Source organism: Caenorhabditis elegans, chromosome III (genome assembly GCF_000002985.6).
Source record: "Caenorhabditis elegans chromosome III".
NCBI classification, from domain to species: domain Eukaryota; kingdom Metazoa; phylum Nematoda; class Chromadorea; order Rhabditida; family Rhabditidae; genus Caenorhabditis; species Caenorhabditis elegans.
Genome location: NC_003281.10, coordinates 841,872 through 866,222, shown reverse-complemented (window position 1 = coordinate 866,222; position 24,351 = coordinate 841,872). Strand labels below are relative to the sequence as shown.

General features: G+C 36.3%; 8 protein-coding genes across 10 annotated transcripts; 2 read left to right on the top strand and 6 right to left on the bottom strand.

Moving 5' to 3' along the window:
- Nucleotides 1-826: 826 nt before the first annotated feature.
- Nucleotides 827-3,917, bottom strand: arx-4 (putative actin-related protein 2/3 complex subunit 2). Its single transcript, NM_001384017.2, has 5 exons — nt 3,840-3,917; nt 3,332-3,425; nt 3,231-3,284; nt 2,945-3,180; nt 827-1,408 (listed from the first exon to the last, which is right to left on the bottom strand). The coding sequence occupies exons 1-5, from the start codon at nt 3,911-3,913 to the stop codon at nt 961-963; spliced, it is 906 nt and encodes a 301-aa protein (NP_001370783.1). The 5' UTR covers nt 3,914-3,917; the 3' UTR covers nt 827-960.
- A 107-nt stretch (nt 3,918-4,024) lies between these two features.
- On the bottom strand, nt 4,025-6,025 carry exos-4.2 (Exoribonuclease phosphorolytic domain-containing protein). The gene is made up of 2 exons (NM_001393267.1): nt 5,822-6,025; nt 4,025-5,584 (listed from the first exon to the last, which is right to left on the bottom strand). The coding sequence occupies exons 1-2, from the start codon at nt 6,019-6,021 to the stop codon at nt 5,059-5,061; spliced, it is 726 nt and encodes a 241-aa protein (NP_001380008.1). The 5' UTR covers nt 6,022-6,025; the 3' UTR covers nt 4,025-5,058.
- A 107-nt stretch (nt 6,026-6,132) lies between these two features.
- On the bottom strand, nt 6,133-9,663 carry K02F3.12 (Putative ATP-dependent DNA helicase Q1; the record flags this gene model as incomplete). 2 transcript variants are annotated; one of them, NM_001027485.3, is made up of 5 exons in its annotated part: nt 9,451-9,663; nt 8,808-9,400; nt 8,296-8,758; nt 7,738-7,984; nt 6,133-6,569 (listed from the first exon to the last, which is right to left on the bottom strand). In NM_001027485.3, exons 1-5 carry the CDS (start codon nt 9,646-9,648, stop codon nt 6,175-6,177), a joined length of 1,896 nt encoding a protein of 631 aa, NP_001022656.1. In that variant the 5' UTR covers nt 9,649-9,663. The 2 variants fall into 2 exon arrangements, with proteins under 2 accessions (NP_001022656.1, NP_001022657.1); NM_001027486.5 differs by having other exon boundaries at nt 6,175-6,569; nt 9,451-9,584.
- Nucleotides 9,664-9,687: 24 nt separating this feature from the next.
- Nucleotides 9,688-12,002, bottom strand: tag-51 (uncharacterized protein). Its single transcript, NM_064876.10, has 4 exons — nt 11,840-12,002; nt 11,490-11,793; nt 10,813-11,439; nt 9,688-10,259 (listed from the first exon to the last, which is right to left on the bottom strand). The coding sequence occupies exons 1-4, from the start codon at nt 11,982-11,984 to the stop codon at nt 9,791-9,793; spliced, it is 1,545 nt and encodes a 514-aa protein (NP_497277.2). The 5' UTR covers nt 11,985-12,002; the 3' UTR covers nt 9,688-9,790.
- A 311-nt stretch (nt 12,003-12,313) lies between these two features.
- rnp-5 (RRM domain-containing protein) lies at nt 12,314-13,422 on the top strand. Its single transcript, NM_001384016.2, has 3 exons — nt 12,314-12,397; nt 12,445-13,086; nt 13,139-13,422. Exons 1-3 carry the CDS (start codon nt 12,315-12,317, stop codon nt 13,281-13,283), a joined length of 870 nt encoding a protein of 289 aa, NP_001370330.1. The 5' UTR covers nt 12,314; the 3' UTR covers nt 13,284-13,422.
- Nucleotides 13,423-13,826: 404 nt separating this feature from the next.
- moma-1 (MICOS complex subunit MIC27) lies at nt 13,827-14,892 on the top strand (the record flags this gene model as incomplete). The annotated part of the gene is made up of 3 exons (NM_064874.6): nt 13,827-14,093; nt 14,390-14,678; nt 14,728-14,892. The coding sequence occupies 3 exons, from the start codon at nt 13,827-13,829 to the stop codon at nt 14,775-14,777; spliced, it is 606 nt and encodes a 201-aa protein (NP_497275.1). The 3' UTR covers nt 14,778-14,892.
- K02F3.2 (putative calcium-binding mitochondrial carrier K02F3.2) lies at nt 14,879-20,382 on the bottom strand (the record flags this gene model as incomplete). 2 transcript variants are annotated; one of them, NM_001276769.4, is made up of 9 exons in its annotated part: nt 14,879-16,257; nt 16,309-16,572; nt 16,807-17,260; nt 17,334-17,504; nt 17,721-17,882; nt 18,509-18,532; nt 18,953-19,178; nt 19,768-20,164; nt 20,221-20,362. In NM_001276769.4, 9 exons carry the CDS (start codon nt 20,360-20,362, stop codon nt 15,947-15,949), a joined length of 2,151 nt encoding a protein of 716 aa, NP_001263698.1. In that variant the 3' UTR covers nt 14,879-15,946. The 2 variants fall into 2 exon arrangements, with proteins under 2 accessions (NP_001263698.1, NP_497274.3); NM_064873.6 differs by lacking the exon at nt 18,509-18,532 and having other exon boundaries at nt 14,880-16,257; nt 20,221-20,382.
- Nucleotides 20,383-22,420: 2,038 nt separating this feature from the next.
- Nucleotides 22,421-23,288, bottom strand: far-8 (Fatty Acid/Retinol binding protein). Its single transcript, NM_064872.9, has 3 exons — nt 23,113-23,288; nt 22,822-23,063; nt 22,421-22,779 (listed from the first exon to the last, which is right to left on the bottom strand). The coding sequence occupies exons 1-3, from the start codon at nt 23,270-23,272 to the stop codon at nt 22,483-22,485; spliced, it is 699 nt and encodes a 232-aa protein (NP_497273.2). The 5' UTR covers nt 23,273-23,288; the 3' UTR covers nt 22,421-22,482.
- Between the last annotated feature and the right edge of the window lie 1,063 nt (nt 23,289-24,351).

Genomic DNA, 24,351 nt, shown 5'->3' with positions numbered 1-24,351 from the left:
ACTTTTTATTTTTGCCCAATTTTTTTTCAGCCATCTACTCCTTGTCCTTTTTTTGTGTCCTTTTTTTGACTGTCCTTTTTTTTATTTAGGCAAAAAATTTTTTTTTGAAAAATGTACAAAACTATTAGAAATTGGAAAAGGGCAATTTTATAGTGTCAGAAAATCAATTTTGAGTCATCTTACTATAAAAGTTACCATTTTAGAGCAGTTTCAAAAATGTGATTTTTTGCCATAAATTGTCATTTTTGCCACTTTCTAATAGTTTTTGATGGGTTAAACCTAGTTTTTCTGAATTCAGCATACATGAATTGCAAAAAATTGAAGAAAAAAAATGTGAAGCGTATTTGCAGGACAACTAAAAGATGTGAATGAGTATTTTAGATCATGTGAGAGAACAAGGGAAGTATTTCAAGTTAACCCCGACTTCTGGATGAAATCTATGTTAAAAGAGTACCTCCTAAATAGGCCGGCAAAAAAACACTTTGAACTGGATAAAAATCGAGCTGAATAGTGTTTTTTTTTTCACTACTTTAGAGGCCCGTAAAATTGCTCCAAATGATAATATTTGAAAATTTTTATGATTTTTAGGAGATTTCTTCATTATTACATTACATGTGTTCAGGTGGACTCCTCGTTGTTTGCCATGACGCGTAAACACCATTCCCGCAAGTTTCGTAGGTCAAACTACTAGGGTCTACCTGAATACCTGTTCTCCTCTCTCTCCTCCGATCCCTATGCATTTTCAGCCCGTCCATGTTTTTCTTCTTTGAAATCGGATAGTAATTGATATCATTCCACAAATTGTGCCTTAACTATCGCTCTCCATTTTACTGCAATAATTCATTTCATATCAAAATTTCACGAACCTCATAAGAACATTTTACAATCAAAGCAATAAATAAGGTTTTAAAGCGAAAACAGAAAAAAAATATTTGGTAACAATTGTGATAATTTGTACATTTATTGGGTCTGAAAAGTTCTTCCATGGAACGTCTTCTTTTCTCCTTTGACCTCTGGACGTGCCCGATTGAGAACCTTCAAGAAATCAGTGGTCTTGGCACGCATTCTGGTGTGAAGGTAGACTTTGGAACATTTGATATGATAATGAAGATAGTCACGGAACGAATGAATCAAATCAATCGTATTGTCTTTTGTCTTCTTATTTGTGTGACGTGGGAACAACACAAATGTAATGTATCCAACATTGTCTCCAACACGGGCTTCTGGAAGATCTTTAAGCTCCAAAGGTGGTTCACCGAGTGAGTAGAGTACTGCTGGAGCAGTTTGACTGGCTTTTCGGCCTTCACGGAATTCTTGAAGGAACACTTTTCCGATTATCACATCGTCAGCGTCCTTGAAAACTGTACTGAAGATTACGGTCACACGATCCGCTTTCGCTTCAATGTACCTGAAAATCATTGGGGTTTAAAGTATATTATTTGCAGTATTACAATTAAAAAGTACTGTTTTTCAGAATTTTTTGTTCAAAAAATAAGAAATTTGTGCGTATTGAAAAAGTGAAAAACACTTTTTTATTAATTCTTACTATTTTTCAGAGAAAATGGCAAATTTGTGATTATTATTAGATCTCCAAATAAGTTCCGGGTCAAAAATCATAACTTTGTTCGCTGCGAATCGATTTTTATGAAACTTTGGGAATTTATGTTATCAACCATGATCTTTCATTTGACAATAGTCACAAAATTTTTTGGCCGTCCGAAGTGTCCGTACTCGGAGCCAATTTTTTCAGGCATTTTCAGATCTCGCTTCTTTTCAGGTTTCAACTGAGGTTTGTGTGCGGATATTGCTTAATTAAGTACACAATGTAAGAAAACAAGAAAAGTTTGAAAAAAAATCCGTCCAAAAAAATTTTTTTTGTCGCTCGTCAAAAAATCTACAAAAAAATTTTTGTCGAAAATTCTTGAATTTTTATACAAAAATGATGTAACCATGTGCAAACTATTTTTACACATACAAAACATTTGAGTATGAAATTTGGATCTTGAGAAATACTCCAAAAACTCGAAAATAGTTCGAAAAAGCTGTGTTTTTTGTTATTTTTTTTTAGTGAGACGCACTAAATTGAAATTTTTTGTATGTGTAAAAATAGTTTGCACATGGTTACATCATTTTTGTATGAAAAATTAAGAATTTTCGACAAAAAATTTTTTGAAGATTTTTTGACGATCGACAAAAAAATTTTTTTGGACGGATTTTTTTCAAACTTTTCTTGTTCTCTTACATTGTGTACTAAACTAAGCAATATCCGCACACAAACCTTAGTTGAAACCTGAAAAGAAGCGAGATCTGAAAAATGCCTGAAAAAATTGGCTATGAGTACGGGCACTTCGGACGGCCAAAAAATTTTGTGACTATTGTCAAATGAAAGATCATGGTTGATAACATAAATTCCCACAATTTCATAAAAATCGATTCGCAGCGAACAAAGTTATGATTTTTGACCCGGAACTTATTTGGAGACCTAATAATAAATTATTTATTTGAAAAATTGTAGAGAGTCGATTCAGGGGTGGGCGGAAAACCGGCAAAACGGCAAAGTGCAGGAATTGAAAAATTCCGGCAAACTTGGAATTTTTTCGAAATATGAAAAAATCGAAAATTTTTATATCTTTTGATAGTTAAATAATAAATCAAATTCTCTGAAAATCCACGAAAACTGGAATAAAAACGCCACTTTTCAGCCTTTCTCTGTGAAATTATTTTAATTGAACAAATCTTTATAATATTGAACATTTTTCAACTTTCCTCGTTTAATGGGGTTAATCAAGTAATTTTGCAAAATGTGTTCAAAAACATTTATGACGCCACAACTGTATTAAAATACATGTTTTTATGTATTTTAAAACAGTTGTGGCGTAGTTTTTCTACACTTTTAAATTTTTCGACACTTCTCGAATAACGCCATAACACAACCGGTACTCACATTGTCTCATCATCTCTATAATTAATAACAGCTCTCTTATGCCCCTCCTGGCCGGCCTCTTGGAATTCGAAATACTTTTCAAAGACTGAAGCAAAACAATTTCTCTTCAAAGCAGAAGCTGCCTGCACCAAATCCGTTGTATCTGCCGGAAGATCGGCCAAATTGTATTCCAGAGTGACATTAAATCCTTGTTCCGGAGTTGAACGCATATGACCACCGTACACACGACGAAGGAGCTGGAAATTTTGGAAAATCAAATATTCATCAGAAAAAAGCGGCGACATACATCATCCGCTCCGTGTTGCTGCAGTTCCGTGTAGAATTTTAGCGAGATGCTCAGCTGAAAATTAGTTTTAAAAATTATTAGACTGTGAAAAAGTTTCTAACAATTATCTTGGTTCTATCGCCATCTGGATTCGAAAGTTTGTAGAGAACTCCGTCAAAATCGGCGAATGTCACGTTGACCGACTCTGGTTTTCCACTGAAAAAGGTGATTATTAGTGAGAGTAACAATATATTAAGGTCTCGCCACGATCAAATCATTTTCAATTTAACGCTATGTGCCTTCAAAAAGTACATTACTCTCACACACATCGTTGTTTCTCTGGCACTTCAGTTGAAGAACCATGGAGAAATTACTATACTCTTTATAAAAACATACACTTTTTAAAGCCTGAAAATGCTAAATTCGTGGCGAGACCTATATCTACGGGAAAACCGCACACAAGTTTACTTTTTCTTGGTATTGTTTTCAACAAACGTTTGAAAAAATAACGAAATTTCCGTAATAATTTCGGAAAGGTAATGTTTTTAATTTAAAAATAAAGGAAAATTATGCAGTTATGTTTTCTTTCAAAATTACAAAAATACGTTTAAAATTCAAAAAAAAACCAACCCTTCCTTCGCGTTTGCAAATTTTTGCTCGAGAAGTTCCACGATAATTCGGTTGTTTTGCTCCAAAATGATCATTTTTCTGAAAGTGTAGAAAATAGAGAGAGAAATGTACAAAAACAATTAAAAAGGAATTAAAATACAAAACCGCGACCAGCGACGGAATAAGAAGGGTATTAAATGCATAGAGAATTCTGAATTCATTGTATTTAAAATGAAGGAAAACTGTGAAAACCACGACGGTTGAACAAAATGAAAAGGGAAACAACAACAAAATCAACAAGAAAGAAATGAGAAAGAAACGACGGAGAAGGCAAAAGGGAAGGTGACTAAACAGTATTATATTTACTCAAAGAATCTGTGTGCAGTGGAGCGCTCTTTCCTCCCATTCATTAAAGATGGAAGGGGGTGCATTTGAAGTGAAATCGGGGATAATTAATTGAATTTTTAGAAAATGTATCGGCGAATATCTAATTTAGAAAAAAAAGAAGTTTTCGTCCGATTTTGAAAAATACATTTTCCCGTCTAAATTGAGCGTTTTAAAAATAAAAATTTTTTTTTCGAATTCTTGAGAATTTGAAAAAAAAATCTCAAGCGAAAATATTGAACATTTCCATATTTTCGAGCATGATATTTTGAATATCGGTTTTTTTTTATATTTTAGCTCGAAATCACGAATTTCAAAAATTTGTCAAAATTAACTTTACCGAATTCACAAGTTTAATCCTTTTTAAACTTGTGAATTCGGTAATGTTAATTTTTAATCCTTTTTAAACTTGTGAATTCGGTAATGTTAATTTTGACAAATTTTTGAAATTCGTGATTTCGAGCTAAAATAAAAAAAAACCGATATTCAAAATATCATGCTCAAAAATATGGAAATGTTCAATATTTTCGCTTGAGATTTTTTTTTTCAAATTCTCATTCTCAAGAATTCGAAAAAAATTTTCAAGAATTCGAAAAAAATTTAATGCAAACGAAGATATTTCTTTTTTCCATATTTTTTTTGAGCATGATATTTTGAATATCTGTTTTTTTATATTTCAGCTTGAAATCACGAACTAAAAAATATTTTCAAAAAAAATTTTGTCGAATTCAATTTTATATTTCTATTTAATGTTCAATTTAGACGGAAAAATGTATTTTCAAATAATCGGGCAAAAACTTTTTTTTCTAAATTAGATATTCGGAATGAGAGATAAATTTAAAAATTGTCAACACATTTATTTTCTCTCTCGCACACTGTTCACAATTGCCTTATGAATCGTCGGAACCAGAGCACACGCTCTTTGCTTCGCAAATTCCAAAAGTGATGACGTGGATTTGAGAGGGATTCGTCCGTAAATGTCCACACACGTTGTTTGGCCAAGATTCGGAACGAAAGCGAATGTGACGCCACCGATGGCTCCTTCGGATTCGGAAGTTGATGGATCCGTCAAGCATTCTCCATCAGAATTCATTGCCACATGAACACTGGCCATTAATCCCATATTTTCAATTCCAGAATGAGAAATGGCTAGTGTGACAGCTGAAAGTGCAGTTGAAAGAACACCACCATCATCCGAAAGAACGGTTATCTCGATTTCGATCACTTTTCCAGGATATTTGCTCGCGAAAATCACAGCAGATACTGCAGACGCCAGTTGAGCACGATATTCTGCGACTTTTACCGAATCTTCAATTCCTTTCAGTTCGATTGTGATCTTAGCACGATCCTCTTCCCATTTTCCGTCACCATCAGGTCCTGTGCTGAAAATTTTTAGTTTATATGGCTTAGTTTGTGTTATTTTATTTAGTAGTGATATGTGACAGGTTTACGAGTCTCGAAACGAAAATAATTTTTTAATGGAAAACAGTGCAAAATGGGTGAAAAAGACTAAATTTAATTTTGAAAAACATCAAAAAATTTCCGGCAACTTTTTGAGTTTGATAATCGCGTTTTTTTTGGAAAAATTTGCTTGGATTTTTTTTTGAAATAAACCGCACATTTGTGCCAAAACTCGGGTATTTCCAAATTCAGCATATCCCGATCCATCTTGTGCTCCAAAGACTCCACATTTGACACAAAGCGGTCTGAAGGCTGTATTGGCTCTTTTGTGCTCTTCGGAGTCGGTTTCCATACGATCATCGTCGATTCTGGCGAGATGAGTCAACGGAATACTGAGATTTGAACGAGTCGTTGGCATTTTGCTGAAAAGTTTGGGAATTTGATCGGTTTGATAGAATAGCAATTAAAAATCAGGTATGAATGGGTGAAAAAAACCCGTATTTAAGTAACATTCAACAGTTTCAAAAATGAAAAAAAAACAATTATTATTGATTTGAAGCAATAAAATAAGTTAATCCAGAACCATAACATCTTCTTCTTCAACTGAACTTGATGCTTTTCTTTTCCGGCTTTTCGATTCTTCAACATGTCTCATTTTAATCGCATCTTTTCCATTATAAACCCGCCATTTCGATCCGATTACCACATAGCTGATAACTGAATATACGGTATAATGGAAATCTTCTTGAAGATAGCCTTCTAGCAAAAGATTGACAATCAGCTTTTCACAAAACTCTCGATTTCTCGATCCTTTTAATTTCTTCGTGAGGAGCTCGACGAGCTTATTTCCAGTGATCCTTCCACTTCCATCTTTTGCCGAGTTCAGATGTTCCTCGATTATACGAACGGTTGTCTTGGCTGCTTCACTGACATCTGTAGATTCTTTTGAAGAAGTCCCAACGAATCCTGAAAAATATTTTATCACAAACATGGACAATCAAATGTCGCTTTTTCCTCTTCCTGATTACATCATACTTATATTAAAAAACATGGGGATATCACAATTGTTGTTTGTCTGTTTAGAAAAAATTGAGTTTGGGGATAGTTTTCAAATCGTGGCGAGACCCATAAGTTTTGGCATTACTTCAAATTTTCTAAGAAAATGTTTGCGGGAAAATCGAATTTTCTGAGAAAACTATTCTGGCCGGAATTAAAATTTTCGGTGAAAAAGTTTTGGCGGAAAATTTAAATTTAACATTCTGCAAAAACCTTGAAACTTAAAGAATTTTCTAGCAAGATTTGGAAAGTTCTAAAATTTTCATGAAGGTCCGCAATACGGCTGGTACAAAATATTTTTATTTTAAAGGTGGAGTAGCGCCAGTGGGGAAATTGCTTTAAAACACGCCTATGGTACCACAATGACCGAATATCATGATAAAAAAAATTCAAAAAAGTTTTCTAAATTTTATACGATTTTTTGAAAATTGAAAAAATCTCAGTTTTTGCCTAATTTTTATTTGAATTACCGCTAATTGGATTTGTTCGATAGAGCGCGCTTGCACGTTTTAAAATTTATTTATTTTATTTATTTGTTATTTTCCACCGATTTTCAATGTTTTCGTTGTATTTTTGCTTGAATTTTAGAGAAAAAGTCAAAATAAATGCAAATTTTCGATTAAAAAACACGCTTACAGGCGTAAAAATGAAAAAGCAACGCTTTCAAACGATTTTGAACCTGAATTAATTAATTTCACTGATTTACGCCTGTAAGCGTGCTTTTTAAACGAAAATTTGCATTTATTTTGACTTTTTCTTGAAAATTCAAGCAAAAATACACCGGAAACATTGAAAATCGGTGGAAAATAACAAAAAATAAAATAAATAAATTTAAAAAACGTGCAAGCGCGCTCCATCGAACAAATCCAATTAGCGCTAATTCAAATAGGAATTAGGCAAAAACTGAGATTTTTTCAATTTTCAAAAAATCATATAAAATTTAGAAAATTTTTTTGAATTTTTTTATCATGATATCCGATCATTGTGGTACCATAGGCGTGTTTTAAAGCAATTTCCACACTGGCGCTACTCCACCTTTAAAACTCCAAACTCAAAATTACCGGAATTGCAAACGTACCATTTCCATTTTCACAAGTGTCACACTGCTTTTGACACCAAGATGGTTCCCAAGCTTCTTCAAAATGCTCCGCAAGCTTTACCCGTCGACATGTGCTCGAATCAGCCGCATATCTAACCATATTATACAAATTCTGAATACCCGTTCGTTCTTGTTGTACCATTGACGATTGTTTAAAGATATCTGCGAGTCGATAATATAGAATACACGTGGCAGGCTGTCCATCTCTACCTGCTCTTCCACTTTCCTGAAAAATCGAGTTTTAAAGGGATTTTGAATATTTTCCCGGCCAGTTCTTCATTTTTTTTTGAAGAATACATTTATTGTTAAAAATCAGATTTTTTTGGGATCATTTTCCAAAAAAAAATTTTTCTGACCTTTTCCGAAAAGACCGCAAAAAATATTTTAAAATTTGTGCAAACTTCTAAAATGTTAATTTGTGTACTCCCACCTGCGAAAAAGAGCCTCAGGAGTACACAAGAGCTGCGTAAATCGACACATGCCCGTGTCAGATTTGTTTTTCTGCTTTGTCATTCTTAAGAGAATCCGAGCACTCGCCTGGTAGTAATTTTCAATAGATTTTGGCAACGAGTGATGAATGACGAATCGAACATTTGGCTTATCAATGCCCATTCCGAATGCGACAGTCGCCACAATCACTTGAATTTTTCCGGAAATCCAACCCTGATGAGCTCCACTTCGATCGACAGGTTCCATATAGGCATGATAGTGTTTTGCCTTGATTCCATGCGATTTCAACGCTTTTGCCACTTTTTCACAATCATTTCGTGATAGGCAGTAAATGATGCCAGTTTGTCCGGCAAAATCTCTTTTGATGGTCTTTGCGATTTCCTCGGTACACTCGTCTTCGGATCCTGGTTTTTGAACCACTTTATACTTCAAATTTGATCTGTTGAATCCGGCACGGAATGTGAGAGCTGCTTGGATCCCGAGCATATCCTTCACATCGTCGAGAACATTACTGGTGGCAGTGGCGGTGAGTCCAAGGATCGGGACACCTCTGAAAATATTTATCAAATCTTTTCGTTTTCTAAATAGATAAACCCTACTTGAACTGTCTTTTGAGAACATTCAAGAACGAATAATCAGTTCTAAAATCATGTCCCCATTGCGAACAACAGTGTACTTCATCGATTGCGATAAGCTTCAGAAAGCCTACGGATAGTGACTTCTCCAGCTTATTCATCATTTTTTTCGATTTGGCCAGCTTTTCAGGAGTTACATAGAGAAGTCGAAACTTTGAATCTTTATTTGTGATCGCATCCTCCACTCGTTTAGCTTCTTCTTTTGATGTGTTGGCATTAAGACTTGAAGAATCGATACCGAGACTTCTCAATTGTAGAATTTGATCTTCAACGAGAGAAATTAATGGAGAAACGACGAGTGCCAGCCCATTTGCAAGTAATGCTGGAAGCTGATAACAAAGACTCTTTCCACCGCCTGTGCTTAAGATAACAACTGCATCTTCTTTACTCATTACTGCATTGATTGCGGCTCTCTGAAGAGGTCTGAACTTTTCCAAATGAAATTGTTCTTTAAGGATCTTTGTAGCTTCATCGGACCATGGGAACCCATCTCGATCCCAACGATCCGTCACAACATCCGAGTCTTCATTCGTTTTTAGTTCGATTTTTCGCTCGATCTGAAATAAATATTTTAAAGACATTTAGCTGGTTGAGATCGGTCACTAACAGCCTGCCTTTTTTGAGTTAATTCCGATTTCTTTCGTCTTAATTGGCTGATTTGTTGATCAATCTGCCCGATTTCTCCGTCGAGATCGGCAAGCTCTGTGGACAACTTGGAGAGCAGAACATCGCTCATGAGATCTGGAATAGTTATTTTGTTTACATAAAAGAAGATATTTCCACGTGAAAATATGAAAGTAGCCATACGATAAGGCTTTTTGGATAGTTAAAAAATAACCTATAATAATAAAAATTCAAATTTTTTCACACCGATTCTGAGAAAAAAGACCCGTATTTTAACAACAATTAACAACAAAAAATCAACAAAAATAATAACAAAACAAAGTTCAGAGAACCAATTCTTCTAGTGCTTCCAGCACATCATTCCTCGTTTTCGTAGCCATGTTGCTCATTTTCCGCCCATCTTTTGCTCTTAATCTTTGATATTTCGGCCACCAGTCGAATCTTGTTCTCCATTCAGGCACCACAAACGAGGGATCAGTTAGGCTCAGAACTTTCTCAAAGAGACTCCATGCTCGTTCATTGAATCGGTTAGAGTCAAAATCCAGGAATTCGAACATGATTTTTAGAGATTTCTGCATGGTCTCTTTCACTGATCCAAATCTTCCGACCGTTTGAACTAGGTTCTCCACATAGTCTAACCACGTGGGCTCACTAGGATGCAAGGAGAACCGATCGCAGATTTGATGAATAATCTCTTCATTTTCGTATCCAACGCCACATCGTTCGGCTAATTGCATCATACGGGGGCCGAGAGATGGGTGACGGGTTATTGTATCCATGATGGTTTTACTTCTAAAACAGTTAATATTATTATTATTGATTTCTCTGAGGTTTGGCTCATTTTCAGCTAATGTTGTTGTTTTTTTAACGAAGAATTTGCTATTTAAGTATTCGAGTTGGGTCTACTAAATATTTAGCATACCCAACTTTGGTCTGCTAAATATTTAGGATACCTAACTTTGGTGTGTTAAATATATAGCATACCTAATTTTGGTCTGCTAAATATTTAGCATACCCAACTTTGGTCTGCTAAACATATAGCATACCTAACTGTGGTCTGCTAAATATTTATCATACCTAACTTTGGCCTGCTAAATATTTAGCATACCCAACTTTGGTCTACTAAATATTTAGCATACCTAACTTTGGTCTGCTAAATATTTATCATACCTAACTTTGGTCTAAATGTTTAGCTGACCAAAGCAGACAGACTGTCTCGATTTATTGAAGGAGAAAACGAAAAGAGAGGTAAATTTGCTGTTTATTGAGCGAAAAATTTGGATCTGCCAAGCATTCGTTTTGGGCCTGCTAAATATGAAACTCTGGAATCCAGCGGAAAACTGACAAGTCTTCATGCTGATCACACTGGTTGCGAATTTTACACGCAAGTTCCACAGCTGTCACACATCCAGCTCCAATATCATCTGACTTGGATTCCTCTTCTAATCGCTGAGCAGTCACCAAGAATCCTTGTGCATTTCCATTACTCCTATCGTACTTGGAAATCATTTTCCAAAATTGAAAAATTCGTTTTCCACGTGGATTTGTCGCTTGTGGAGTAAAAATTGAATAGAATTCTTCCATTTCTTCCTGGGAGCTGGACCAGTTGAATGCAATAGCCACATTGAGTGCTTCGTTTAGAAAATAAAAACCGTCTCCTTTGACGTGAAGAGCGCGCATTTGAAGAGTATTCGCATGGGCGAGTTGTACAATTTGTTCATTTTGAAGTGGAAATGTCCAGTTTTCTAGAACCGTCTGAAGTGCGAAGCTGCTAGCTTCTGGTGCTTGAATAAACGAATCTCGCTCTTGAAATATATTCTTAATGTGCTCCGTCAGAAGGTCATGCCGTTTTTTTGCACTATATCGAAAATTTCGCAGGTGTCGATGATTTGAGAGAAGATTTTCGAGTCCTTCGCGGTATCCAATGAGGAACAGGTGAAAACAACCAAGGCGCTCTTGATTCACAGTTTTTCTGAAAGAAATTTCCATTGAAAAGATAAAATTTTAAAAAAAATCACTCACTGGACGACTTCATTTGCGAATTTCCTCTGTCCTACAGTGGCGAGCGATGTGCTGGCATACTGAGCAAGATTCAGATGTCTTGTAACTTCTGATAAATTGTTCAATACTGATGGAAGATTTCCGGCTTGTCCCACATCTCTCGAAGCCGCAATTGCTGCGACACGAAGCGGCCCATCCGTCTGGCTCAACTCAAATCCTTGATGAAGAAGTACTCGAGCGTACTTCTCGACGATTCGAGAACAATATCCACGTTTTCCAGAAAGTGGAGTGATGAATTCGTCAAGAAGCCTAAACCATCTTGGTTCTGCAAAAGAATTTAGTGCTAAAATACTTTTTTGGGAAAAAATTACCTTTTGTTTCAAATGCTTCCATCCATCGAAACTGAATTTCACGCTGATCAGCGTTATTATCGAAATTTTGGAATTCTGCAGAGTCGATATATTTGATTTCTGGGAGCTCTTCTTCTTCTAAAAGTTCAGATTCTGCAGAGTCCATTTTGAAATTGAAAAAAAAAACGAAAGTGTTTTGTTTTGCAACGACACTCCGATATTCCACCGCGCGCGTTGTTTACCGTAAATCATTCACCCGCGTCTCTTCGAAAAATGATTCGATATTTTCAATTCTATAGTTTTTCTATAGGTTTTTTCTTGTTTTTCAATTAAAAATTTATTTGAAAATCCGTAATTCTTGTTTTTGGTTAATTATTTACTCAAAAAAGTAAGCGCTTTAGCCAACATTCTGTCTCTTCTTCTGCTCGAACACCACGCGGTGAAAATTTTCTTACTTAGTTGATGTCTATTCGAGTATATGAAATAATTTTTCAGTATGGTTGAGAAAGAAGAAACCAAAAAGAGGGCTCGCTCGTCTTCAAGCAGCTCGTCCAGTAGCTCTGGATCGTCATCTTCTGGGTATGCTTTACAATTTTCATACAATAGCTTAATAATCGATATTTCAGAAGTAGTTCATCAGGATCTCGCTCCTCCAGCTCATCGTCCAGTGGCCGTTCTCGTTCTCGCTCACCACGTCGTCGTGATACCCGCCCACCAGCTCGTGGAGGACGCTCTCGTTCTCCAATCCGTCGTGGTTCACCGCCAAGAGGAGCACGCGCGGATCGCGATCGCCCAATGCGACCATCACCATCACCACCACGTCGCCGTCGTCCATCCCCATCGCCACCACGTCGTGATCGTCGTGACAGAAGCGGGAGCCGTCAGAGGAGACGCGCTTCTCCGAGGAGAAGCCCAGCAGCAAGATCAGCCAGTCCGGCCAAGCGTGTAGTGATCAAAAATTTGAGCAGAAATGTTCTGAAAACGCACCTCGAGGAGATTTTCTCGATCTACGGAGCCATCAAGAATGTCGATCTTCCACCAGATCGCTTCCATAACCATGTTCATCGTGGATATGGATACGTTGAATATGACAATTTGGAAGACGCCGAAAAGTCGATCAAGCACATGGATGGAGGACAAATCGATGGAATGGCTGTTCACGTCGAAATGACTATCGGACGACAATCTGTCCCATTCCAGCGTAGAAGTTCTCCATTTAGAAGACGCTCGCCGCCACCAAGAGACAGAATGTCACCAATGAGAAGAGGGTAAGTAATCAAGGAAAAGTAGTATATTTTGATAATTTTCATCAAATTCCAGAGGCCGCAGTCCACCACCACATCGCAGACGTTCTCCAATGGGCGGCCGTGGCTCAGGAGCCAACAATATGCCACTTGGAGGGCCCAACAGATTCCGCCGTGCCAGCCGCTCTCGTTCTCCAGCCGGCAGAAGATCGCGTTCTTAAACTTCCATTACTGACGTTCCATTTTAAAACCCCATTCTAAACTGTCCAAATTCTGAACATCCTTTGTTTATTATTCTTCTGTTTTGTTATGCAAAAGATCTCCCCAATTTTCGTTTTTTTAATAAATTATTTTGGGTGTTTTAAGGGTAATTTGGATTGGTTAAAGACATGGTTAATTGCCTGTTAATTATCTATTTTAATTTTAAAACCGTCCTCAGAGGGGTTTAAATGTTAGAAAATATTTAAAAAAAAAACAAGAAAGCCTGGCGCGAAATATATAGTAGCGCAGGCGTCGGTGTCGATTTATGAAAAAGTGGTAATTAAATACAAAGAAAATCAATTTTAAATAATTGTTTAAAGGCGCATCGTGAATAAACACAAACTCCGTAAATCGACACAGAGCCTGCGCTACGAGATATTTTGCGCCACAAATGTAGGAATACTTATTTCTTCATGGTTTTTTAATAATTATAATAAGCTAATCAATTTTAAAATATTTATTCTTGTTTTATTATTTTATTGTTTTACCGCTTGATTTTCCAGATGACACAAGACAAGCCGATTGTGGAGACAATTTCAAACGCCGGTGAACAAGTGACAAATGTTTTTGGACAATTCTGGCAACTTGTCACCTCGAAAAACACGACGAATAATGGAGATTCAAAACCTATTAAGATTGAGCAACTTCCGATTTATGCTGAAGATAATGCTCCACTGAAGCAGAAATTCCTTCCAGAAGAGCCACTTCCTCTTCAAAGAGAATTCGCGACTATTCGTATCGCATGTGAGCAGGAGTATGATCGTGTTGCTGTGAGTTTTACGCGATTTTATGTGGAGAAAAAATTATATTTCGTTTTTAATTGGTTTTTTTTTAAAAGAAGAGTTTGGATTATTTTATTTAGCTAATTTTTTGTATTTAAGTAATTATTTGATATCTGTAGTTTTTTCAAGTGAAAACCGAATGTGTTTCACAAAAGAAAAAAATACATTGAAAATATCCATTTTCGAGAGGAAATTGAAAATTTTTAATATCATTAAATTGAGTAAAAGTAAAAATTAAACTAATTTTGTGAAAAATATATTTTTATCACCGATTTTTGTTTCAGGAACGCTTCAAAGTTGTCGATTGTGCGATGACTCAAACAAAAAAAGCGGCGACCAAATGCAATGCATATCTGACAGAAGAATGGACTGCTCTTCCAAAAGCCGCAGCAATCACCGTTGGTGGAATGGCCGGATTCGTTTTAGGCCTGAAACGTGGCCCGGTCGGACGTCTCCTCACCACTACCATCGGCTTGGCCACGATGGCCGCCTTTTGTTATCCGATAGAGGCTGTTGACGTGGCAAAGACCGGAAGAGCTCATGCTGAACAAACTTGGTATTCCTTCCAAGAATGTAGGCTTGAAATTTCTGAAAATCAGAGAGAAATAAATAAAATTTTCAGCTCCAACTCCATCTGCCATCGTCAAAACTAACTTGAGCCCACCGAAATAATTGGAAAATAATTGTTTGTGTGTAAAAAATATCCACTCGAATGTCTAGCGGTTTCTTTTTTTGTGTGTGCGCCGAACCCAGTGTTCCTGTAGTAGTGAAATAAAAATGCGATTTTTATGCAAAATTTGAAGAAAAAAAAACTGAGAAAAACAGAAAGGGAGGCACTTTTTGGACAAATTAAGAAAATAAATCTTATGTATATAATATATATATAGAACGGGCGAGGGTGGGGAAGGGAGAGAAAGTCACCCGCAAAAATTTAATCTAGGGGATGGTGAGAAGAGAGGCGCGGCACATTTTTTTGTTGATAAAATTGGAAAATTTATATTGGAACACAGAAATATTTTTACTTTTTTTTTAGGAACTTTTCACTTTCAATCAAAATCAAAATAATTTAAATTTCCAATAAAAACTTCGTCTAAACAACGAAAAAAGAAAAATTTTGTAAATTTTCCGAAAGTTTCAAAAAAGGTGCAGCACATCTCTGGTGAGAAGGCGAGAGGGCAGCGGGGGATCAGCATTATGGGTGGGCATTTTAATTTCAAGAAAATTTTGAATTTTCAGTGGGTGTAAATGTATGGCTATAAATGATTTTAATGTGGCTCGTACATATTTTGGCATATAATCACCCCGCCACTTTTTTTTCGATTTGTGTATTATTTCCCCTCATTTTAATATTATCCATTTTAATAAAACGTGATGTCCATTTTCCATCTTTAGGCTTAGAAATGGTTATTTCCTAAGCCTAAAAATACAAAAACTCCACACGTTTTTATTTGAAAAAGTGGCTGGGTGATTTAGGACTAGTACCTTAAAAAATATTGAATTTCAGAGGTTTTACACATAATTTTTTGAGCCAATTTTCAAGAAATTTCGTGATTTTAAATTCCAGAAAATCGGGCCATAAAATGATGCGTAAAACCTCTGAAATTCAATATTTTTCGAATGTCTATAATGAGAGCGCCGCCAAAATATGTATAAGCCACATTAAAATAATTTTTTAACGATACATTTTCAGATACTGAAAATTCAAAATTTCGTGAAATTAAAATACTCATCCCTGATCAGCATAGTACAGGTAAAATACAGAAGAAGTTCAAAAATAAGACTAGGATCGAACACTTTACCTAAAACAACACACACTGACTACGGGGAATATATAGGACTCTCTACTTGCTCGTTTCGAACTTTGGCAAGAACAATCCGAACTTGTGTTCGATTCCGGAGAATGTAGCTGCCGCCAGCTTGTATCCACCAACGTGATCCGGATTCGTTGACGACTCGTCTTGAATTGTCTTCGTCGTCGCAAGCTCGGAACCAGTCGGCCGGGATCCGGCGAAATCGACGTAGAAGAGGCGCTGGAGAACCTCGTAAGTGAGAAGAGTAACTGCGAATTGAGGACTTGAACGGCACACACGTGCAGCTGTACCCTTCCATAGTGACATTGGACCCTCTTCTTTGATCAGCTTCCGAGCGCAATCTGTAATTTTTTGTCAGAGTAAGTAACTAAGAAACTAGGCAAAAACTGTACCAATGACTCCATTATACGTCGTCTGTCCAGCTCGTGCAGCTACTTGAAGCCTAGTCTTGATAACATCGGCAGGTGTTACTAAACCAGCGGCAGGCACTCCAGCAATAAACGCGGAAGCAAAAAGTGTTCCCGGTGAGTTCATTCCATCTTCATCAGCAGATGCGAGTTTTGCGTGAGCGTATGCCGGGAAATAGATTGCTGAGAACGGAATATCCCGAAGGAAGCACGCACGGGATCCTTTGTAGAGTCCAAGGAAACCGAGTTCTGAATTAAAAGTTTGAGTATTATGCGATTTCTTGTGTGTCTTTATTGCCAGAAGAAAAGGCACCACGTTTTAAAAATCTAGTCGAAAACGAGATCTTCGAAAAGAAGATCTAGGATTTGGCACCGCCAGATCCCGAAAACGTAGATTTTGTTTTGGTAGATCTTCTTTTCGTAGATTTTGTTTGCAACTAGATCTCGAAAACGTGGTGCGTCAGAGAATGCACCATGCTGCACCTTTAAGAACCGTGAATACTCCGATCTTCTTTCCCGCTTGTTGTACTTCTCCGGCAGTTTGTAATCGAATTTTAACAATTTCCAGGGGATTTGTGAACACAACTTGGCACATTCCTCCGGTTCCTCCGGCGATAATTTCTCCATAAAGTGGAATTTTTCCGTCTTTAGTGAATTTATCTCTCATATAATCGTTCATTGTCAATTTGATAGCTTTTTCTGGTGCAACACCAACAATTTGAGGCAAAAGTCCACGATAAAGACCCAAGAGTCCTTCGAACTTCACGACTTTCTTGAAGCAATCCAGAGAGTTTTTATACATTACTTCTCCGACGAATGAGCCAGATGTACGTTGATTTTGCATTCGTGTCTTCACAAGATCAATCGGATACACTGCAGTCGCTCCACATGCTCCGGCTACTGATCCTAATAAGAAACGGTACGCGGATTCGAGGAACTGCAATATGAAATTTTTAGGAATTTAAATATAGGTAGTTGTAAACAAATTTCCGGCGCCAAAAAATTCTTACCGCAGTTCCAACACCTCTGTCATCTTTATGGTGCACAGCTTTGATGTTGATAAGTCGATCCATTTGTGAAACACGCTTCAGACGTTCAGGATCAATTGCCTGAATGTCCTTTAGACAGAGCGTCTTCCGTCCTGGATGATTCAACTCTGACAAGTGGAACAGGATTTCGACCTGGAAAAAATTGAAAAATCATTTTAAAAAATTACTTTAAAAATAACTTTATTTTTATTATATTTTTTGATTGTTTCAGAAAATCTAAAAATTTTAGATTTTCCGATCTTTCCTGAAAAACATCGAAAATATAAAAATGACATCCTTGCTTATAAAGATGATTCCGTATTTCAATCAATTTTTGGTTTTTTGGGAATATCTGAATTTCCTGCTTACTTCATAAGGAGTAACTTGTGTATAACTTTGAATTGCATGCAGAAACTCTTCTTTCGTCATCTCAATGTCCAAATTTCCACGTGTCGTCGATACGTAGACACGCTTGATAAGTTCCATTTTGGCGAGAAGACTGTTGAAAGCAGCATAGTAAGGGAAGGTCACCTGGAAATTGAAACGTTTTTATTGAATCGAGATTCTGGAGAGGTATTGGCTTCTTGAGGAAGACATGGTGCAGGACAGAACGAAGAAACATACATTGAACATAGGAAACTTAAGAAATCATGCAAAAATCAGCCCGAATATCATAGAATCTCGTGTGTTTTCTTGCTCGCAAAAACTTCAGCCAACAAGTTACCGAACGGGTGTATATCGACTGAAAACCTTTCGAAGATCGAATCGACCAACACATGCGAAATTCTTAAGTAGTTTAAAAAATCATTTTCCGACCACTAGAACAAGTTGAAAAGTTTTGAGATTATAGCTAAAGTGAGTTTAGCTTTTTTCTTTGAAATTTTGAAAAAAGAATGAAAGCAAAAAAAATATTTTTTAACTCTTTTTATTTAAATAATTTTGTCTCGACCACATTTCTAAAAATCCGAATATAAAAAATTGTTCGAAATTGTTTGTACTTTGTTGCATTTCTATTTATGGTTTCTAAGCGGTTTAATTATTACTTACACAATATCGACTAAGAATTTTTATAGCATGCTGATTTTTCGTTTGGCCTACCTACAAATCACGAAACCAAAACAAAGGACACCCAAAAAATGACAGAAAAGAAAACTTACAAATCCACCTCGAGTGTCGGAAAACTGAAAAAGAAGGAAACCACTTCCAAAAAAAATTAGAAAACTTGGGAATCTACGAATGAACATGCTATATCACTCCACTATACAACATTTGGAAAACTCACTTCCAATACTAAGGAATTCTATTTCAAAAAAAAAAGAAAATCAGAATTAGTAAAATAATAATTAAAAACCAGAGCAAAAATCAGAGAAACAATGAGGATTTTACTTTAAAATTATGGGAAACACTCGGAAATCTAGAATATCTTATTTATTGATATTTTTCGAATTTTTCGAAAATCAGTTTCCAGTCATTTTTGAAAAGACCGACGTTTTCATTTATGACAAAATTCAATTTCCATTTTTGAATATACTTCAGAATTTCCAACTTTTTCCGAAAATTTTCAAGCAAAATTAATTTAAATTCAGATGTTTTTTTCTCACCTTGTGTCCACTGGCGCCGCCGCCAGACACCGCAATGAGGTTATGCCGAACGAAATCCGTGAGCAAGTGTCCTTTGACAGTAGTCATTATTTGTTGGAAATCCAGTGATGAGATGGTTCCATTTCCATTTTTATCGTATCTTTTGAATGCCTGGATACCCTGTTCTTCGTAGAAATCATGAAGAAGTTGACAGAATGAATGATAATTCACGTTTCGTTGTTTGTCACTGAAATAATTAAAATTTTTATATGTGGAAATATGGAGCAGTTTTCGAGTTAAAAAAATATATTTACCAACCGGGAAAAGTTTAAAGGTGGAGTACCGAATTCTGAGAAATATTTTTAAATAACTCCAAATTTTCTCCCGACTCCGAATGTCAAAGTGAAAAAATTCAAAAAATTTCCCTTATTTTATATTTTTGCTTGAAATCGCGAATTTCATTTTTGCACCCATGGTATTTTTCAAACGCCGAATTTACGCGCCAGAGAGGTTTTTTTTTTGAATTTTTTCACTTAGATATTCGGATCAGGGGAAGATTTGCCATTTAATAGTCATGTAATAATTTTTCTCAGCTTTCAGTACACCACCATTTGAAGAGAAAATCAAAAATGTTCAGTTCTTCGTTCAAAAAAAGGAAAAAAATTTTGAAAAATTTTGAAAATGTTCTTTCAAAAAAATTAAGAACCCAAAAAACTTTTTTTAAAATTAAAATTTTGATTTTATCGATTTTTATAGTGAATTATATTTTTTTCGCTGCAATTTAAAATTTGAAAATCTGAATAAATATTTTTCAGTGAGATTTCTCAAAAACTTACGCTCCAAAATATCTCTTGATGAATTCCGAACTAAAATCAAAGTCCTGATCATGCAAAGGCTGAGTATGCCGAATCACAGCTTCAAACTCATCACAGCTAATGGTATCCGAAGCGTTTCGATCGAAAAGTTCGAAAGCGGTGAGATAAAGAGCATCCGGGCTGCACAAGAGAGCTTCAAAAGCGCAGAACTCTTCGAATGAGATGTCTCCATCTTTTGTAGTGTCTGCGGCGGAAGCAAGAAGACGAACAGTCTCCTTATTATAGTTTTCTTCCGTGTAAAGACCTAAGTATCCTCGAATGAAATCCTCTGGGGTCATCAACTTCTTCCCTTTTATTTCTTTAGTCGCGAATCGATCGAAAATCGGACGAAGATGGTCTGGATTCGCTCGTGGAATGGCTGAAAAAAATAAATAACTTAAATATAATTTATTAATTGTAAAATTAAATATTTACATCTTTGACTAATTGCAGTTTCTGCATTGCATTCTGCTTTACGGAACAGTCCCGTGGAGAACACATCGCTTCCGTGTCCGATTCCCAAGTTTTGTAGGAGTTCTCGTCGTTTTGATGACGTCAACAGATGATCGAAAGACATTCACGAGGGCCTGAAAACTAAAAAAATGATTTCAAGGAAATCAAGGAAATCAACGAGAATTTCGCATGTAAATTAATATAAAATAAAAGAGACAAATATGGCTAGCTGCAAACGCGCTCTATTGACAATAATTTTTAGCGCGAAGCTTAAATTTAGATATTGAACTATTTTGCCTAAATCAGATGATAACCAGGGAAACAACATGCGATAAGATGAAAAATGTGATAAAATCGTGTGCTGAGCGTTCTCTAGTACAATAATGTTGACAGACACAGAGAATGAAAACGTGCGTGAAACAAAATTTGATCCCCATGATCTCAATGTTACTCAGACAAATGATATCAGAGATACTTCGCTTCCTTGAAATTTTGAAAACCGGCAATTGCCGAAATTGCCGATTGCCGAAAATTCCCAAGATCGGTAGTTGCCGAAATTGCCGATTGCCGAAAATTTTGACAACCGGCAAATGTCGAAATTGCCGATTGCTGGAAATTTTCGATTGCCGCACACCCCTGGTCCAAACTTAAATTGCCAAAAATATCTAGAAACACAAAATACGAGTAATCAAGAACTGGGGAGGGAAGAACGTAGTGTAGTCTGGTGTAAATGACTACACCTTGATAAAAAAAGGTGTACAAGGAGTTTAGTTGGACGGAAGGGTATAATTTCACCCAAATTTAGATTTCTCACCCGACCAGGGATGTAGATGTAAACTCTAAGGAGGCCAAACTGTCAGGGAAAACGAGATAGGATCTTTGACTTGTTATATTACACACACACACATACACTGTGGAAAAATAGTGCACATGCTGAGGTGCCATCGAGATCCTTAGTTGGACAAAAATTCCTTGAATTTTCTGTTATTTTCCATCAACAACTTGAGTACTATCTGAAACCTTAAGGGCCCCACTACTCAAGAAGTTGCAAAAATTCCAACAAAGCAAAATCCCTAATTGCAAGAAAATAATAATACTACACCAAAACTAGGCCACAAAGTAACATAAGTAAACCGAATAGTCTGTTATCTCATTCTGTCTCTACCTTTCTCCCTCTCCTACCTCCACCCAATATTTACCAACTGGAATGTAAGAAAAAAATGAAGAAAGGGAATAGAAAACATAAAGGCTCCCGTCAACTGCTGCTATGCTCTGATGCTCCCTGCGTGAGAAAAGATATTTCTCTCGTTTTCACTCTTCTCAAGCTCATCTTTTTTTTGGGGAGGGAGAGGCGGCGGTGGACATCTATTTCCGAAGTACATAGGAGGAAAGCCAAGAATTGGGAGGAGATATAGAGGACAAAGAGGAAAAAAATCAACGTGGAATACACGACAACAGGAAAAGTTGATTCACAGGTTTTTTTTGCCAAGACAAGGAACTTGGCGACCTCCCAGACTTGAGGTTTATCACGTAGATAAATTTGAAAGTACTCTAGGCCAAAGTTTTTGTAATTTTGATGAGCTAATTAAAAACTTGAGAGATTCTGGATTTGAATGGATTTGCTATAAAGCCGAACCTTCGTAAAAAGGAAACACTCACTTAAAGGCCAGGCAGTTTTGCGATGACATGCCCCCCGGACTGCCCACACTCTGTGTCGTCTGCGTAATCTATGTTGGTTATGGTCTCTCGTCTCCCCCCAGCCTCAACACAGCAGCCTTCTTCCCATCAACGAACGAACGAGTGCCGCGCGTGTTTTTAGCGTGGTCAACATGAGGAAGACGAAATCAAGAAACTTGGCAAGTTGCAAGAGGAGTCTGATAGGGAGGTTTGAAGTAAACGAGCATATTTGCATTTTAATAAAACTTCGCAAATTTTACTCCAGACTGTTGAGCAGAAATTTTCAATGGTATTCACTGTGAAAGACTTAAGGTAGGCAGGCAGATGGGATCCTAGTACAAAATCCTGAAAATGTGCCTACCTATAGAAGTTTATTTTAGAAAATGAATCATAACATGGTTTTTTTCTGGTCGAGCTGTGATATGGAGAAGAAGAATGAGAATGATCTCCCTGTATAAATATAATAGTTCGACGGTTGTTCAATAGACCTCAAAAAACTTAATGTACAAATCAAATAGATTTATGTTTTTGAACTATTCAATGATATGGAGTCGAAAAAGAAAATTATCAATTATTGGTGAGCACACTTTGCTTATCCATCAATTTGATAGTATTGAAGACTTGCTCACGATCCTTGACGCAATCCAATGGTTTCAGGTTGTTAACGATAATCGAGTAGGCTTCAAATTTTTTGCTATTAAGAAGTTTCACAGCCTCTGGGAATGCTTCTTCAATCTTTGCCGCTTCCGAATCATCCTGAAGAAGAGCTTTTGCTCCACTAACTGCGGACTTGGCATTGTTGAAGATATGGCAAGCCCAGACAACACGGTCAGGGGAGGCATCGGTGTACATTTGAGCTTCGAGCTGTAGGATTTGAATTTTTATGAATAATTAATGTAAACTCACCCCATTGCAATATTCTTGTCCCTTTGGTCCCAATTTGGCAACCTGTTCTTTGTACTTGTTGTACATTGTCTCATATGGACCTGCCAATGCTGGATAGCTCTTCTTCATGATTGCGATGTACTCATCGTAGTTCTTCGGCTCAAACTTGCCTGCGTGATAGTCATTCACCATCTGAACTGCCTGAGTTTTCTGTTCGTCGGTGATGTTATCAAGTGGTTCCAGAACGTAAGAAGGCATGAATTCTTCAAAAAACAATACAACTAGTTTCAACTTGAAAATACAAGTACTCACGTTTGTATTCAGAATAGGCCTTCAAAATTTGATCAAACTTCTCCACAGTGAACACCAAGTTTGTAAAATCCTTCTCGGTCATTTGTTCTTCAGCGGGGCGACCCAAAACGAACACAGCCACTGACACAAGAATTAAGGAGCATGCCCGTAAGGTAAACATCTTTTTGATAATTACTGAAAAAAACAAAATTTGAAAACGAGAATAAATTCAAAGTTGTGAGTGTAAAATTTGATTGACCTCACCTTTTATAGGTGGATGGCAGAACTGTAGGCGGATAATGAAACCAAAAGAGGGTGGAGGGAGATTTCGTCGAACTCAGGGAGGGATTTACTTTTCGTTTGGCACTACTAGTTAGTTGAAGTTTCACCAGTGATAACCAATGAGCAGATTAATCGGTCAAACATTGAAATTTGAAATCACATGAGCATCTTACTGAAGAACTGTATAATGGTAATTGAATGACAGAATTTTTTCCAATGTTTATAAAAAATCTTAAAAATGATTTTACACTAGAAATCTGTAATATTTCAATGCTGTGATGAAAAATATGAAAAATGTCTTGAAACATTTTCAGAACATCGGGGTTATATATTCATTATTTTATTCATTATTTCATTATTTTATTCATTTATTGAGAAGAAAAAATCAATAAAAAGGGGTTTCTAGTTCAACGAGCACCTTGGTCTTTAGATTTTTGTAGGTGGAATTTCAAAGATGTTTAATCGATTTCTGTACAATAACGTTCGAATTATAATACAAATCGAAAGTCCATTACCACACTTATTACTCTGAAAATTTTTCAGTAAATTTTTCAAAACTTTCCAGGCCTGTAAAACTGTTTTAAAAAAATCTGAGAAGGAATTTTTCAGATTTTTTCCAAAAAAAATCCCAAAAAGCTTCCAGAATACTTGTCTTCTTTGAAATAGTCTGAAAACCATAAAAATTTTCAAAAATTATAATTTGGAGCAAGTTTACAAGGCTCTAAAATAGTGAAAAGTGTACTGATAGCAATTTCAGATCGACTTTGTTCCATACTCCTGCTCATTTGCTCGCAGTGCTTCTCTGTCGCAAAAATTGTTGCCGGGGTCTATTTAGAAGGTCTTCTTTCAAATGACATAGGTTCCATCCAAAGGTCCAAGATAAAGTTTAAATACTTCCCTTGCTAGTTTAAACTTGCGAACGTAAGATCCCAATCAACCAACTATATACAAAGTTAATGTATTTTGCAAACGACTATA

What these genes read in the sequence shown, in the direction of transcription:
- rnp-5 (NM_001384016.2), top strand. Translation starts at nt 12,315, where the DNA reads ATGGTTGAGAAAGAAGAAACCAAAAAGAGGGCTCGCTCGTCTTCAAGC. An exon ending in TCTGGATCGTCATCTTCTGG is followed by an intron (nt 12,398 to 12,444) that starts GTATGCTTTACA and finishes TCGATATTTCAG; the next exon opens with AAGTAGTTCATCAGGATCTC. An exon ending in ATGTCACCAATGAGAAGAGG is followed by an intron (nt 13,087 to 13,138) that starts GTAAGTAATCAA and finishes ATCAAATTCCAG; the next exon opens with AGGCCGCAGTCCACCACCAC.
- tag-51 (NM_064876.10), bottom strand. Translation starts at nt 11,984, where the DNA reads ATGGACTCTGCAGAATCTGAACTTTTAGAAGAAGAAGAGCTCCCAGAA. An exon ending in GGAAGCATTTGAAACAAAAG is followed by an intron (nt 11,794 to 11,839) that starts GTAATTTTTTCC and finishes ATTCTTTTGCAG; the next exon opens with AACCAAGATGGTTTAGGCTT. An exon ending in TTCGCAAATGAAGTCGTCCA is followed by an intron (nt 11,440 to 11,489) that starts GTGAGTGATTTT and finishes AATTTCTTTCAG; the next exon opens with AAAAACTGTGAATCAAGAGC.
- far-8 (NM_064872.9), bottom strand. Translation starts at nt 23,272, where the DNA reads ATGTTTACCTTACGGGCATGCTCCTTAATTCTTGTGTCAGTGGCTGTG. An exon ending in GGCCTATTCTGAATACAAAC is followed by an intron (nt 23,064 to 23,112) that starts GTGAGTACTTGT and finishes TGTTTTTTGAAG; the next exon opens with AATTCATGCCTTCTTACGTT. An exon ending in GACAAGAATATTGCAATGGG is followed by an intron (nt 22,780 to 22,821) that starts GTGAGTTTACAT and finishes CAAATCCTACAG; the next exon opens with CTCGAAGCTCAAATGTACAC.
- arx-4 (NM_001384017.2), bottom strand. Translation starts at nt 3,913, where the DNA reads ATGATCATTTTGGAGCAAAACAACCGAATTATCGTGGAACTTCTCGAG. An exon ending in AGCAACACGGAGCGGATGAT is followed by an intron (nt 3,181 to 3,230) that starts GTATGTCGCCGC and finishes CAAAATTTCCAG; the next exon opens with CTCCTTCGTCGTGTGTACGG. An exon ending in TATAGAGATGATGAGACAAT is followed by an intron (nt 1,409 to 2,944) that starts GTGAGTACCGGT and finishes AATGATTTTCAG; the next exon opens with GTACATTGAAGCGAAAGCGG.
- exos-4.2 (NM_001393267.1), bottom strand. Translation starts at nt 6,021, where the DNA reads ATGCCAACGACTCGTTCAAATCTCAGTATTCCGTTGACTCATCTCGCC. An exon ending in ACCCGAGTTTTGGCACAAAT is followed by an intron (nt 5,585 to 5,821) that starts GTGCGGTTTATT and finishes AAAAATTTTCAG; the next exon opens with CACAGGACCTGATGGTGACG.